General features: G+C 32.9%; 1 protein-coding gene and 1 long non-coding RNA gene across 4 annotated transcripts in view; one reads left to right on the top strand and one right to left on the bottom strand.

Annotated features, from left to right (window-relative positions):
* Window positions 1-16,805, top strand: part of GLRB (glycine receptor beta) — a 65,781-nt gene that overhangs the window by 35,661 nt on the left and 13,315 nt on the right. For 2 of the 3 annotated variants that reach the window (XM_054690187.1, XM_037496767.2), the window contains exons 5-8: window positions 6,459-6,688; window positions 6,794-6,876; window positions 8,367-8,507; window positions 12,515-12,667. In XM_054690187.1, the coding sequence (XP_054546162.1) occupies window positions 6,459-6,688; window positions 6,794-6,876; window positions 8,367-8,507; window positions 12,515-12,667 (607 nt within the window). The remainder of the gene's footprint in view (window positions 1-6,458; window positions 6,689-6,793; window positions 6,877-8,366; window positions 8,508-12,514; window positions 12,668-16,805) is intronic. The other variant, XM_054690186.1, reaches the window with a different exon arrangement.
* Window positions 1-16,805, bottom strand: part of LOC129144972 (uncharacterized) — a 41,512-nt gene that overhangs the window by 19,315 nt on the left and 5,392 nt on the right. The gene's annotated exons all lie outside the window — the stretch shown is intronic.

Raw genomic sequence — 16,805 nt, 5'->3', positions numbered from 1 at the left:
TAGTGTTTTACATCTTAAACAAACCTTAAAATGGTTTTATATTCATTTTTTGCCCTCATATTATTCATCTTTAGGGTTTGTGCCCTGTGGTAGGATAAATTATGATCCCCCAAAGATATCCGTGCCCTAATATCTGAAGCCTGTAATTCTATTGTTTCATAAAGTAAAAGAGACCATGTGTGGGGGGTGGGGGGCGGGAGGGGAAGGATTGGGGTCAGAATGGGGCGTTTGCAATTGTATGGGGGAATATAAAAATAAAATTTAATATTTAAAAAAAAAAAAAATAAAAATAAAGAGGTAACGGGTGTCCTAGGGAGAGGGATGAGCTTGCGCAGTAAAAAAAAAAAAAAAAAAAAAAAAAGAGACCATGTGTGTTATGGTATTAAGGATCTAGAGATGGGGATGTTTATCCTGGGCCCTAGATCATCACAAGGGTCCTTTGAAAGGGAGGGAAGAGGATAGAGCTGGCAGCATTGCAATGAAGTTGGATGATGGAAGGAAGAAGCCACCAGCCAAGGAATGCTCGTGGTTTCCACAGCTCCTCAGAGCCCCCAGAAGGAGGAAGCCTGCAGACCAGGTCTTCGGCCCAGTGAAACCAATTTTGATGTTCTCAGTTTCAAAACTGTGAGATAATAATTGATGGTCTGTTAAGCCACTGAGTTTTTGGTAATTTTGTGGCAACAGCAATAGGAAATGATGTATGTGTTTATAATCTATTGAAGGATTATCTGATTACATAAAGCTTTTTCCCAAATTCTACTGGAAGATTGTCTGATTCTATGTATACCCTTGTATGTATTTGGAAATACCAGAATAATTAGTTGTTTTTTATTTAGTGATAGCTAAAAATTCTCACCAAATTTAAGCATAATAAGGACATTATTTAAAAAAGAAGCTGCTTTTAGTATATACTATATATATCTCTGCTTTGTTAAAATCACTTTTTTGAATCTATCTTAAAATGAATCATTTAGCATGAATACTTTTCTCTTTACCTTTTTCCTTCTAGATTATTTTATTCAGAAGCATTGGTGATGAAGCATCATAGAGTATTGTATTAAGCAATGGATAGGATGAGAAATGTCCAGGTTTTATTTTCTACTTCTCATAATTTGTCATTTTTAATCAATTGATTAGGATAAATTTAAGTTAATGGCATGAATAATGCTAAGCAAATATCCTAACCCTATCAAATGTCCCAGGATTCATTTCTTCACTGTTATATTTAATAGAAGTGTATTGGGCACTTTCTATATGTCCAGTCCAGCAGACTGCTAATCTTAGGGATTTTATAGATTAATGTAGCACCACTGCACCCCCTAGCAGGCACCCTAATAAAAATGGAATATTGGCATAGGCTTAGAAAAGCTTTAATAAGGTGTTATTAAACAATATTTAACTAAAAACTTAGAAAAAAAAGACTTACTGAGAAAAATAGCTAAAATGCAAACTAAGAATTTTTATTGGCATGTTATTAACTAGCAGTTCTTACATGAAACTTCTAACTTCACTAATGCTGATTTCAAATCCTTTTAAAACAGACTTATAATAGCTCTGTTGACAGAACTTTAATTACACTGCTGCCAGATGCTATGAGAGCTGATCTCCCTTATTACCTTCAATGCTATTCTTTTTTCAAATGAGTTACATTTTGCATATTGGGAATGAGGTACAAATGACAAGTCACTAGAAGAACTATCCTAACAACAATGTCAAATATAAATAAACAGTTTTTAATATTAAAATAGCATTAATGAAACTTAACCAGTTTTAATGTATTGTTGTGAAATGTTTTATTGCCTTGAAGAAATAGTTTAATTTGGATGTTAATTGGTACTGAAAATTTTGGCGAACATTCATTTTCCAGATAATGACTAATAGTGTGCTATTTGGAATGAACAATGAATAGAATTTGTCACCACGTTCTTTAAAAACAATTAAGTAATTTCCCACTGATAAAAGAAGTCTGTTTCTGATGGGAATTTGTTCATTGCAAAATAAACGATAGAGCTATAATTATTGTGATTGAATAATTGAAAATGAAAATAAATAGGTTTCAAAGATAGCTATCTTAATATAGAGCATTTGAAATGCCAATAACTAGCAATTACTTAGAAATGCTCATAAAACATTAAACAAAGCATACTTACTAATGAGCTTTTATCTGATAATGACTGTTGAATTCAAACTATTAATTTAAATTGTAAAGTTTTAAAACATTCTTAAAAGATATAGAGGCTTGCTGTGACTTGACTTGAATCATCATAATAAGTAGCTACATAACTAATAGAGAAACATCTTTGAAACTCTTTCATAATGAAATACTAAGACAAAGATTTGAAGGAAAATCTGTTTTTAGTAGTTAAAATATGCTATCTTTGTCTCTTTGCTGAAGTCACTTTTTTGTATCTACCTTAAAATGAAGAATAATTTATCATGAATATTTTCCTCTTTATCTTCTTTCCTTCTAGGTATTTTATTCAGAATTATTGGTAATTAAGCATCATGAGAGTATTGTATTAAGCAATAGATAGGATGGGAAATTTCCATGTTTTATTTTTTTCTTCCTGTAATTTGTCATTTTTATCAACTTATTTAAAAAAAAAATCTAAGTTAATTCAATGAATAATGCTAGGCAAATGTCCTAACTGTCAATGTGTCCCAAAAAACGTTTCTTCAGTTCTGTATTTAATAGAAATATGTTGGGCACTTTATGTAATCCAGCTGTTTAGATACTTATCTTCCCCAGGGTTATTTTTTGCTTGCATTTTCTTATTCCAAGTAGTAATTGAACAAATTCTTCCTCAGCCTTGATTATTTTATGTAATGTTTCCAAGATTCATTTATATTATAACATATATCAGAATTTCATTCTTTTTCATAGCTGACTAATATTCCATATTGTGTACTTGAAAATACCACATCTGGTTATTCTTTCTTCTGTTGATGGACACATGGATTGTTTCCATCTTTTGGCTATTGTGAATTATGCTGCTGTGAATATGGGTCTGCAAATATCTGTATTAGTTTCTCTTTTTTTGATTCTTTGGGGTCCATTCCTAGCAGTGAAACTGTGAGATCATATGGCAATCCTGTTTAATGCTTTAGGACAAAGTACAATTTTTGAAAAGTTAAAAACATGCATAGAGTGAGGACATGTCAGTGATTTATTTTACTCATTATTGCAGCCAGCCAGATAGTGAAGCTGATTCAATGGAGAATTCAGGAAACTGAAGTGAAAGAAAGAATGCTGGAATTAGATTGCTAAATTAAATACAAACTTGTCAGTGTTCCACAAGGCAATGAAGGCATAATCTTTGGGAATATCTTTCTACCTGACAGGAATCATTTGCATCTCTACCAGATAAGAAAATAATTTGTAATTTATTAGTCTTTTCTAAATTACCCAATTTTATAGAGCTTGAGAATTAATAGAAAATGGCAACTCAGGCAAAGTTATATTTTTGTAGGCAATTATACATTCCTTAGGTGGACTTGTTAGAGAATGCTTTCGCATGATATTTAAAGGGAAAATAATAACCTTTTAGTCTGATCTCCAAAATTTGTATGATTTTTACTAACATAACAAAAAATATAAAGAAATAATTGAAGTGGGACTAAATGTACAACAGCCATGCAATGATAGTCATACCAAGATTCATTCCTACCTGCCAGATAGAAAGCATGATGGGGCACTTAAGTGTTACTATCCAGTAATAAAGAGCATATTAAATCATAGAAAGAGCATTTTCATAGAATAAACTTTGAGGAATAGATGTATTTTTGTAACATACTTAGATTAAATAGATCTAGGACATAGTAAAGAGCTATATAATAATATTGTGGTAATATATGTATAAGTAAATGAAAAAAAATTAAATACATAAAGAATTCATCTTGCGTATTTCAATGTAATGGTCATTCCCAAAAGAAGGAGCCAAGGTTTTAATAACAAGCTTATAAAGATAGATTGGCAATCTTACCTGGTTATTTTTCACATTGATTTTTGATGACAAGGTAAGCACACAGTATTTTATCATAATATTATGAATGTGTATTTTAAAAGAAGCAGTTTAAAGATGTAGTTTTTGATGATTTACTATGATAATACACAGTATAGACAGAAGGGAATGGAATAGTTTTTAGTGTATATAGTTTTAAAATACTGATGATTTGGGCAGATCATTTCAAGGAAGACTTTTAGACAATAATTTGAAATTGGGTCCTGTGCTCCAAGTAATGTCACGTGGATCTCAACTCTGTGCTTTAAGTAAGGTAGCATAATGTTTTATTTGAAAGTGATTGATCTTAAGGTGAATTCCTTCATAAACAGAGGGTCATGCATGATTGAATGGAATAGATGAAAACTTTTGCAAAGAAGCAATGTTTTGGCACACAATTGGCTGGGGCCTCATCATTTGAAGAAGATGGCCTTTTATTTGGACGTGTCAAAATTGTCATAATCACAGTCAGATATGAAATAATCACTTTATTGATCTGGTTGTTAATTTTAAGATAGACATATATGTTGAAAAAGTTCATATAACCGTGTAATTCAGCCCTTCATTTTTCTGGGGTTATAGTATTCCTTTTACTCTCTCTTTGAATCATGTTCATTTGATGTAAAAAATGTTATCTGCTTTTTCCACTGGTCCAGAATATGTTCAAGGTCAACTTATATAACCTTTAATTTTTTTCACTTTTACATGCTAAAACCATCTGTATATGATTTTAAAGAATCAGTTCTATTATATGTTGAAGTTTTTAATAAACATCAAATTTAGGGAAGCTGTAAGATGTAGATAGATTTCATCTTAATGCACCATCCATACTTCAGTAAATGCATATTGTTACTATATGCCTTTCCTTTCTCCAATTACTATGAGGAGTCTGTATATACAAACAAAATCACATGATAGAGAAAATAAATCCCCCCAAGTTTTTCTAGTGTCAGTGCTTATTCCTTAAGCATTATTTTAATTTTATACATCTATATAGCATGTGCATTTATGTTATATTATAGTACATTTATATTAAAAATGAGAAAGGTCTTTAGTAAAGACCTTTACTAAAGGTCTTTCTTTTTATTTATTTGGATTTTAATTTGAAGTTTGTGGTCTAATTCAGTTTGATCTTGTGAAAGGCTACAGTGTTTTGTGAATTTTTAATTATTGAAAATAAAGATGTTGAATACCAATATAATCTGAGCACTTTTGTGCATCTTGTGAATTCACTATAGAAAATGAAAATCAAAAGACCTGAGCTCAATGCTGAGTTTGACTGAATGTAATAAAAACCCAATTGAGAACCTCATTTCACTGGCAAATACATAATGTATTAAGATATTAAATATGTCCTCAACTTCATGTATTTCTTAAAATCTGTTTTGATATAATTTAATTTTTACAAAGTTTAAAATAATTTTTAGAAATAGGTAAAATGCAAAATTTGCTAAAGGGCATATTTCAGACATTTTTTACTGTAGTTTAAAATGAACTATAGAGTCTCCCCAGCGGTGCAGCGGTTGAGCGCTGGGTTGCGAAGCTGCCCGCAGACTCTGCAGCGCCGGTTCGATCCCTGGCCACCGGGTGAGGGTCCCACATGGCGCCCAGACCTCTCCTGCCGCCCGCTGCTCCCCTCAGCAGTGTACTTCGTCTGTCTGCCTGTTCTGCTCCCCGCTCTGGCTCTGGTGAATTCTCTCACCCTCCCGCGCTTCTGACTGTACCCAGTGCTTGTATAAATAAATGAGTAAATCCTTAAAAAAAATAAAATAAAATGAACTATAGTTAAACATAGCATTTATAAATTTTCATCTACTTTTATCTGTTTTGCATAGTCCAAATCTCATTGGATTGACTCATTCAGTTCGCTCTAAAATTGAATTATCACAAACTCATAATCATTCACAGATATGAATAGCCAAGGATAACTTGGATAACTTTTCTTTTTCCATTTTAAGAATAGATATTATTTTAAAAATATGTGTGTTATATATACACACATATATATGTAACTATCTATTATTTTTGTAGTTTGCTACTTAGTAAGGGACAAATAGAAATATTTCTCCTTTGCTTCTTACCTATTTTATCTCTTAATCTTTTCAAACTAAATTGTATTCTACTTTTCTGGGAAGAGTAATGGTAATATTTTACCACTTCTCAGGCTTTTTGATAACAGTACCTGACCAACTGTTACAATTGGTGTTTCTATAAATATAAGGCAATTATTGGTAAAGTAGAAATAGCCTTAGAAAGTAAATGGATAACCACAAGGATCTTGTGTATGCGTGCATTACTGTTGATGGAGCTCTAACTTAGAGACTGATCTGCTGTGGTCCTGGTTGATATTAGAAGAACAAAAATATCTGCTGCTGATCATTGAAACCCTCTTTATTCTAGTGCTGAATATATTCTTAAAAATGACAAAAATCATACCTCTACACACATCTTTTCCAGGACTACAGGGTTAACATCTTCCTGAGACAGAAATGGAATGATCCCAGACTGAAACTTCCTAGTGATTTTCGGGGCTCAGATGCACTGACCGTGGATCCTACAATGTACAAGTGTCTATGGAAACCTGACTTATTTTTCGCAAATGAAAAAAGTGCCAATTTTCATGATGTAACCCAGGAAAATATTCTTCTGTTTATTTTTCGGGATGGAGATGTCCTTGTCAGCATGAGGTACTCTTAGCTTCAACATTTGTACATTTATATTTTCCTTTCAAAATCTGTAGAACACAGATAAATGTATTCAGTGATTTCTAAGACTCTTGTCTCTACTTTCAGGTTATCTATTACTCTTTCATGCCCTTTGGACTTGACCTTGTTTCCAATGGACACACAACGTTGCAAGATGCAACTGGAGAGCTGTATGTAAATGTGCCCCTAAGTGACTTAAGTGAATAAAAATGCTTCAAATATACAGGCATACATTTGTCTAATATCTTAGATAACATTTTTAACATTAGCTATTTGGATTACAAGTAACCATTAGAATATATGATTTAGGTAAATTATAGTTCTTCTGTTATATTAATTTGTAGTATAGATGAATCCTTTTTTTGTACTAGTTCCTAATTTCAGTTCAATTCATGTAGGTGTATATGTCTAAGTTATTCCACTTGTCAACCACATTTGAATTTATAATACAGGCAAGGTATAAGAGAAATGTCCTAACTTATAAAACTTTTCTGATGTTAAAACTACATTTTCATAGCAGAAAATTTCAAAGACATTGAAAAATGGTCTCTAAATCCTACTGTGCATTCATTATCTAAGGATGTATAAAATGTATTTTTCATATAATAACATTTCTATATTTCTATAATCATAATTTTTCAGTCTAGATATACACTAGAAATGATTATAAAACATGTTACTTAATTTACTACCATATTTATATTTAAAAAATAAAAGTTGGAAATAAAACCTGAAATATTGTCACTGAGATAAGGAATCATTAACCTGCATACCTATACACTGTGACTTACTTCTGCAGAGTAAAGAATAATAAACCTTTCAAATGTCTTACATATGTCTGTGAAATGTTACATTTTAAAGTTACGTAGTAGTTATTTGCTTTTTTAATTTTAATTTACTAAAACTGGATCCTAAATGTGAATGATATTTATTGCTTTTAATTACAACATGACATTTTGTGGCAGTAAGCTTATAAGTATACATGTTGTGTATATATTGTAGACATGTGTGAGTAATCCCAACCATGCATTTACATTTAATTCTACTACCAAATACACTTCAGTACTGCTTTAAAATATACGTGCACTTTAGAGTTCTATGATAGACTACTCCATGCTTTACAACCCCATAGAATTCTGGAATTGTAGCCATTTTACTGAAGCCCAACATAGGTGTTTCAGGATTTTGCAATGATGTCCCTTTGAGGGATTTTTATTAGTTATGAAGTTCCTTTAGAGAAATTTATAGTTATTTCTTCAATTAAATGACTTTTGGTTCATGAGTTTCCTTAATAATTTTCAGATAGTGTATTGCATGAGTGTAAATGCACACATTAGAAAACTATTATTTTCTCAATGATGACAGTTCAGAATTCTGATATAGCAGAATGACTACTGTACATGACACCCTACGATTTTAACTACTTGCAGTATGCTGACTATTTTAACTTGTTCTTTCTGGAAGCCAATGATCTGTAATTTTTGTTTTACTAATTTCATTAGTGGCCATAGATTTTACCTCTTTATGTTTTTAACAATTCATATAAGGAGACCCTATTTCCTTATACTTTCTACATTATATATTTGGGTTATTAAAATTTTTAAAGGCATTAGTAATTATATTTCAAACTAACATTTTTATTTGTTTATTTTGTTTGTAGTTGGTTACACAACTGATGATTTAAGATTTATCTGGCAGTCAGGGGATCCTGTTCAGTTAGAAAAAATTGCCTTGCCTCAGTTTGATATTAAAAAGGAGGATATTGAATATGGTAACTGTACAAAATACTATAAAGGCACCGGTAAGTAATATTCTTTAAAATAAACAAAACTGTCCTATTTTAAAGTTTCATTTTAATATTAATATATGCTAAATGCAGACTGCAACAAAACTAGTAAGCATTTTTTTTATCTTTACATTCATGTATGTAAATATTTCATAAGTTTACATTTGCCAACGTTCTTGTAATTTTTTTTAATTACTAGATAGTTTTGCTTTTCTCTGTGTAACTCTGGGTAAAATAAAATTTTCACTTTTATCTTTTGGTAACACGAACTTTGCCAAGCAGTGGTTTTCTTGAATGTTGTCAAGAAATTCTACTTCCAGCAAAATTCCACTTGGAGCCAATGAGAATAGGGACAGTATAATCTGTATATACTTGTGTGTTGCTTTTTGGATAGTTTTTAGATGTGGTTGACCCATATCCTCAATATTAAAAAGTGTTAAGCTTTATGCTGTGTAGGAAGAAATGAATATGAGAAAAAATGGTCATCAGCAAATATTCCTTGTATAATATTTTTGACCTAAGTTATAGAACCGACCATTATAAATGCACATAATTGGTTTCATTAGTCAAATTACATCAAGTATTTTGCAGAAATGAAAATACAGTCAGTACTCACTGCTCAATACTTTAATAATATGGTTAATAGTCAACCTTTGCACCTCCACTGGTAGCTCTGGGTTTTTGAGGGCTTTAGAATCAACACAGTGTTATTTCACTTAGCAATGTAAGCAAAAAGATGATTAAATTTTCATCATTACACTAACACTAATAATCAGGTCAGCTTATGAATTATCACAAAACTGTAATCCTGTGTCAGGAAGTAAAGCATAACAAAGATTCAGGAATTCATTTAGTTAAAGCAGATGCTGAATAAGAATGTATAGTGTAATGGTACAGTATTTAGAGAGATTAGATGTTTGAACTAAAATGGTGTCATCATGACATCATTGAGGTCAAATATAATTTAAAACAGTCCTATTGATATTGAAATAAAGGGCAGAGTGAATAATTTCATATTTATAATGTTACAGTAAATGCAATACTATGCAACTTGGAGAAATAATTTAAGCATCTGTTGTTGACCTTCAAATTAATTGGAAGATTATATAGCATGCATATAAATGGTCTCTTCTATTACAAAGCACATAGTATATTAGTATAAGAGAGATAGTAAGCAGATACACTACTAAAAGAATTACCAATATTTTTTCAAAGGAACAACTAAGAGTTCTAAATACTATGACCACCCAAGTATTCAGTGAAGATTTCAGAAAATAACAACCAAAAAACTGGCTAACAATTATTAATACTTACTATGTTTAGCAAACATGCTTTTCAGCATTCAGAAGAATCAACAAATGAATACAAGCAAAACATGTTTTCATTATTGGACATTTTAAAATATATCTGAAATATAATATTCAAAATAAAGTAAATGCTTAACAATGTAAAATAGTAGAAGATAGAGAGCATAGTGTATATAAACTAATGGGCTATAGCTGGGCAAAATATATGGGAAAGCAGGTATACAAAAATACTTAAATTGTAAGCCTGAGTGAATAAGAAGAAGATAAAACTAAGATAAAACTTCACAGGAAATAGGGTTCTCCCTGGTGGCACAAAGGGTTAAGACGCAATCTATGAAGTTGTCAGCAGCCTTTGTAGCACGAGTTCCATCCCCTGCCACGGAGCAACGCACATGGCACAGCAGACCTCTCGCCTTGCCTGCTGCTCCCCTCAGCAGTGTATTTCAGTCTGCCTGTTCTGCTCCCCACTCTGTCTCTGGCGAATCCTCTCACCCCCTACACCGCTGGCCTGTACCCCAGTTCTTGTATGCATAAATAAATAAATTAAAAAAAAACTTCACAGGGAATAGAAAGCTAAATTGAATTTGCCAATGAACATTTATATCAATTAGCTGCCCACCTGCTTCTCATAAATGTAACAGTACCAGGAAAAGATCAAGAAATGTTATTCTTAAGAGTTTATGGAGTAAATCACTATAATATCCAAGCATGTATTTTACTGCTGCATGCATCCAAGTCTTGTGACACTCCCTGAGTGGTGTCTGAATATAGGGACATGGCGGTAAAAGGCTTCAAAATATAAGACTCAAGGTTTTTAGGCTGTCACATGGTGTAGTAGACTACAAGAATTCCCTTTAAAGTGAGCAACTTTATAATAAATCACTATAATATTTGTGATAACTTATAATCTGAAAAAACATGCTAACCACATATAAATTGTTCTCCATTTTACATGCACTAAGTGAATGTCAAATTAACTTAGTGATGCTATGGCAAAGCAAGCAACTTCAGAACTAATTTTAAGAAATATGGTAAGCCCCTTAATTGCAGCAAATTAGATTCATGAAATATTATATATTGGAATTTTTGCATGTAATTATTAGAAACACAAAGTTCTTGTTTGTTGAAGTAGGAAATTAAGGTAAGTGGTGAGCAGAGAAGAGGGAAGGACATTTTTCATTGTTTTATTTTTTGCGTTGTTTTAAATCCTATGCATGATTTAAATAAATTGCCTAGTTTTAATGAAATGAAAACTTTATGAAGACACTGCATTTGTATATATTATATAGAAAATTTAGCATAATTAGAATTTACTTGTCAGATCAAATATACTATTTGTTTTTCTTGTGTATTAGCACTATCTTTGTACTCACTCAGGTAATAATGATTATCATTCACATTGGAAGAAAGAACAGATTTATAATTTATTTGAGAAAGATTGAGAATAGCCATTCTTTTATTCAGTGTTCGTTGAAGCCCTATTTTGTTCAAACACTGCCCGAAATACTAATAATGAGTAAATATGAAGGTTATTCTAGTATCAACAATACATATAGTGTTTCCAATGAGGGAAAATAAATGCTACTTTTAAACTAAAAATTATAAAAACACTTTTTACCCTTTTTTCCAGGATTGTTTTACTTATTTACCATTTATTCATTTATTTCAACATTTTCAAGTAATTCGGTACAGTTTAAGCTGAACACAATTGAAGTTATCAATATTTGAACTTTTTAGCACTGATGCATAGCTTTATAACCTTACTTTTATTGGATAAATTATATTTGTATCTAAGTTATGCGCTTTAAGCATTAAAGAAATGTATTTAAATTGCTAACAAAGTATCATCTCAAACATCTAGAAATATCTCTTCTGTTCCCGTGATAGGAAAGTATTTGTGTCACTTAATTTATTTTTCACGTTAATAAAGCCTGATATGAGACTGCCCATAATTTGTAGATTAATTTGGAAAAGTAGTTGATGTCATGGCGGCTCTAGGATTTTGTTGGAAGGCAATTTTTGCAAGTGTCTCAGCTTGTGAAAATGAAAGGTCTGTCCCTGAAGTAGAGTACATTTCAGGGCCAGGAGTGGAGGGTAGGAGAGAATGGAGAGGAATGTCAGCTATTGGCAGTTTGCAATCTTATCCACCTAGATTAAAACACTTATTTCTTATCCTTGTTAATATTTACTTCCAATACTGTCTTAACGCGTAAGGTTTAAATATCCATCTGAGCTTTTGTAAATTTCTGTCCTTTCTAGGCAAGAAATAGTAGGTGTGGCTGAAAACTTTCCTGACAATGCGTAGTATAGAATGTTTCTTTTTATACTTGTTCTGCTTTGATTTATTGCTCTCTGTATGACTCCTTCAGATCACTCGCTCTGAGAGTACCCGTGGGTAATGAAAAGTTGAAGTCCATTGCAAATTCTCTGAACAAAGACTTAAAAGCTGAGACACTGACATAGTGGAGCAGCATGTGGGATCTATTTCTCAATGTCATAATGAAGTTGTGAAAGGTCAGATGAAGCAGGTCCCATAATGTCATCCTCTTAGAGACCATCAATTATAGATATTTGAAGAAAAACTTTTTTGCAGGGAGTTTACTTTGTGAAATTGCTTCAGATAGAAGTGACATACTTTACAGGAGATGCATTATTGATTTCTGCAGTTGTATGTGGGGAAGAGCTTCACACCTTTAATGTGTCTGTTTCTGAAAGGCTACTATACATGCGTGGAGGTGATCTTCACCCTGAGGAGACAGGTGGGGTTTTACATGATGGGCGTCTATGCCCCCACCCTGCTGATTGTGGTTCTCTCCTGGCTGTCCTTCTGGATCAACCCGGATGCTAGCGCTGCCAGAGTGCCCCTAGGTAATCTGTTCCTTGCCTCTCTCTTTCTGATGCCAGGGATGTGCTGCTTTCTATACCTGTTATTTACTAATATTCAATCAACTATTTAGAAATAATGAGTTTTGAAATTGATGACAACCTTTCTCTTATTTTTAGATTTACTTCAAAACTTGAAGTTTTGAACTAGATTATCTCAAGATTTATGTACTTTATAATTTATGCACCTTATAATTAAACTGAACATTTCTTTTCCTGCCTTTTAAATGTTAACCTGTCCTGTTTTGTTATGAAATAATTATTAACAAGTGATTTTTCTCAGAGAACTAGAGTCTAAAATCACCAGTAATGCCAAACTTAAATAACTATTTGGGTAGAAATCTTTCTTGAAAATACTATATACTATCTAATACTATTAAGCAGGGAATGTGTAATATAATTTATCTTGTTAAAAATGACATCATTTTCCTAAACATCAGTTATTGTGTGCTGTATCAGCAGTAGCAGCTAGAAGTAAGGACTTGTAGGCCAGGTTCTCCAAGATTTTATTTTATTTTTTTTTTAATAATAAATTTTGTTATATTCCCCATACAATTGCAGCCCCCCCATTCTGACCCCAATCCCTCCCCTCCCGCCCCCGCCCCCAAAAAAGTGTCTCTGGTTCATAGTTTTTTGTTGATTTTGATTTTCACTTTCTTATAGTTATTCATTTTCCTGGTCCCTTATTTAAGTTTTCTAGATTCCTGCTATGAGTGAGACCATCCGGTATTTTTCTTTTTCTTTTTGGCTTATTTCGCTGAGCATGATCCCTTCCAGCGCCATCCATGTTGCTGCAAATTGCATGTGTTTATCTTTTTTGAATGCTGAGTAATATTCCATGGTATATATGTACCACATCTTCTTGATCCAGTCATCTATTTTTGGGCATTTGGGTTGTTTCCAAAGCTTAGCTATTGTAAACAGTGCTGCTATAAACATAGGGGTGCAGGTGCTCTTTGGAATTGATGTTTCTGTGTCCTTTGGGTAAATACCTAGGAGTGGAATTGCTGGATCATATGGAAGCTCTATGTTTAGTAGGTCCAGAAATCTCCACACAGCTTTCCACAGTGGTTGGACCAGTTTGCACTCCCACCAACAGTGCAGAAGAGTTCCTTTTTCTCCACACCCTCGCCAGCATTTGTTGTTGCTAGTTTTTTTAATATGTGCCATTCTCACTGGTGTAAGATGGTATCTCATGGTAGTTTTGATTTGCATTTCCCTGATGGCAAGTGATGTTGAACATTTTATCATATGCCTGTTGTCCATTTGCATTTCCTCTTCAGAGAAGTTTCTTTTTAGCTCTTCTGCCCATTTTTTGACTGGATTATTTTCTTTGTTGTTGTTGAGTCTCATCAGCTCTTTGCAGATTTTTGTGATCAGTCCTTTATCATTAGTGTTGGGTGCAAAAATGTTCTCCCAGTTGGTGGGGTTTCTCTTTGTTTTTGTTATTGTCTCTTTTGCTGTGCAGAAGCTCTTTAATTTGATGTAGTCCCAGCTGTTTATCTTTGCCTTCACTATCACTGCTTTGGGTGATGTGTCTGTAAAGATGTCTTTGATGTGCAAATCACGTAGTGTTTCGCCTATATTTCCTTCTATATATTTTATGGTTTCAGGTCTTATGTCTAGTTCTTTAATCCATTTTGAGTTGATTTTTGTGTATGGTGTGAGGTAGTGGTCAAGCTTCATTCTTTTGCATGTAGCGACCCAGTTTTCCCAGCACCATTTATTGAACAAACTTTCTTTGCTCCAATGCATAGTCTTTGCTCCTTTGTCAAAGATTAGTTGACCATAAATCTGTGGGTTTATTTCTGGATTTTCTATTCGATTCCATTGGTCTGTATGTCTGTTCTTGTTCCAATACCATGCAGTTTTGATGATTATGGCTTTGTAGTATAGTTTGAAGTCTGGGAGTGTAATGCCTCCATTCCCTTCTTTTTTTTTCAGGAGAGCTTTGGCTATTCGGGGTTTTTTGTGATTCCATATGAATTTCATCAATAATTGTTCTATTTCTTTGAAGAATGACATTGAAATTTTGATTGGAATAGCATTGAATCTGTATATTGCTTTTGGAAGAATGGCCATTTTAATAATGTTTATTCTTCCAATCCACGAGCCGGGGATGTCTCTCCATTTCTTTGTGTCTTCTTCTATTTCTTTTAACAGTGTTTTATAGTTTTCTTTGTATAGGTCCTTTACCTCTTTTGTTAGATTTATTCCCAAATATTTATTCCCAAAAAAGGAAAACTACAGGCCAATCTCCCTAATGAACACTGATGCAAAAATCCTCAATAAAATTTTAGCCATCAGAATCCAACAATGTATCCATAAGATAATTCACCACGACCAAGTAGGATTCATTCCAGGGGCACAAGGATGGTTTAACATCCAAAAATCAATCAACGTTATCCAACACATCAACAAAAAGAAATATAAAAACCATATGATAATATCAATAGATGCTGAGAAAGCTTTCGACAAAGTACAACACCCATTCATGATAAAAGCCCTTGAAATTCTTGGGATACAAGGAACATACCTCAACATCATAAAGGCCATCTATGACAAGCCAACAGCCAGTATCATTCTCAATGGTGAAAAGCTGAAAGCAATTCCATTAAGATCTGGAACAAGACAAGGATGTCCACTCTCACCACTGCTTTTCAATATAATACTGGAAGTCCTAGCCAGGGCAATAAGACAAGAGAAAGACATCCAAGGAATCCAAATAGGAAAAGAAGAAGTCAAACTATCACTATTTGCAGACGATATGATATTATACATAGAGAACCCCAAAAACTCCACAGAAAAGCTAATTCAACTCATCAATCAGTTCAGTAAAGTGGCAGGATACAAAATCAACACGCAAAAGTCAGTAGCCTTCCTATACACAAACAATAAATCTGAAGAAGAAGAAATCAAAAAAACCATCCCTTTTGTTATTGAAACAAAAAAAATCAAGATTTTATTTTTAATTCTCTGTGACATTGAAACACTGTTAGCCAGACTCACAAAGGGAAATGTGCAGGAAAATAATCAAGAACTTTTCTTGTTTAGCGTAATCCCTTCCAGCTCCATTCATGTTGTTGCAAATGGCCTGAATTTATTTTATTTTGATCGCTGTGTAGTATTCCATTGTGTACATGTGACACATATTCTTGATCCATTCATCTGTTTTGGGACATTAAGGCTGTTTTCATACTTGAATATTGTAATAGTGCTACAATAAATGTAAGAGTGCAGATTTCCTTTCAGAGGGTAAATATTGGATGGTTTCACTTACATGTGGAATGCAGAGAAGGCAAACAAGTCCAGGAAAAATGACAAAACTTGCAAAATGACCATGAAATTGTGGCATCCAAGAGGAGAGGTCAAAACAGGGGAGGGAGCATAAGGGACTGTGGTGATGGGCCACGGGTGCTATGGTGGTGGGAGAATTAAGGGGCTACACCTGAGGGGAGAAATCAAATACTGTCCCAAAATTAACAAATATGTGAGAAAATAAATAAATAAATAGATTTAGAAATAAAAAGAAAGAACTTTTCTTGTGGATAAAATATTTTCAAAGAAAGAACTTTGTGTCAACAAATTTTGATTGGAGTGTTCTAAAATCTTTCATTACTCTGTGGTATGTGTGTGTGTGTGTACCTATGTGTGTGTGCACTTGCGTGTTCTAAATATCACCTGGAACTTATATAGTAGGTAAGGCTGTGATATATCTGACCTCTTTGTGAGTGATTGGTTACAGCAGTGTTTTCTTTCATTGGGAAGGCCTTGTTCAAATCTCCTTCCTGACATATTAGAGGGATTAAATGAAATGCAGATTTTAAAGAGTAGGAAACCAGGAAAGAAGCAGTGAAGATGACAATTTTATCTGAATAATAAATCTGATGGTTTACCTCTGATAAAAACCACAAAGACTATATGTATCCTTATAATCAGAAATGTGAGAATTACCATTAGTGTTATGTGTCTCGACTGATAGATTCCTTTAAAGGATGCTAATTGTGTAGTATAATGTACTAAAAATAAACCCCTCACCAAACTAGATTTAATACTTAGATTTTTTAAAAATCCCATGTGTTTCCCCCAAGTAGTCTTTTGTTTGTTTAGTAGAAATATCTAG

Source organism: Talpa occidentalis, unplaced genomic scaffold, assembly GCF_014898055.3.
Source record: "Talpa occidentalis isolate TD23 unplaced genomic scaffold, MPIMG_talOcc4v2.1 talOcc4.8, whole genome shotgun sequence".
NCBI classification, from domain to species: domain Eukaryota; kingdom Metazoa; phylum Chordata; class Mammalia; order Eulipotyphla; family Talpidae; genus Talpa; species Talpa occidentalis.
This window is presented reverse-complemented; position numbering and strand designations above follow the sequence as displayed.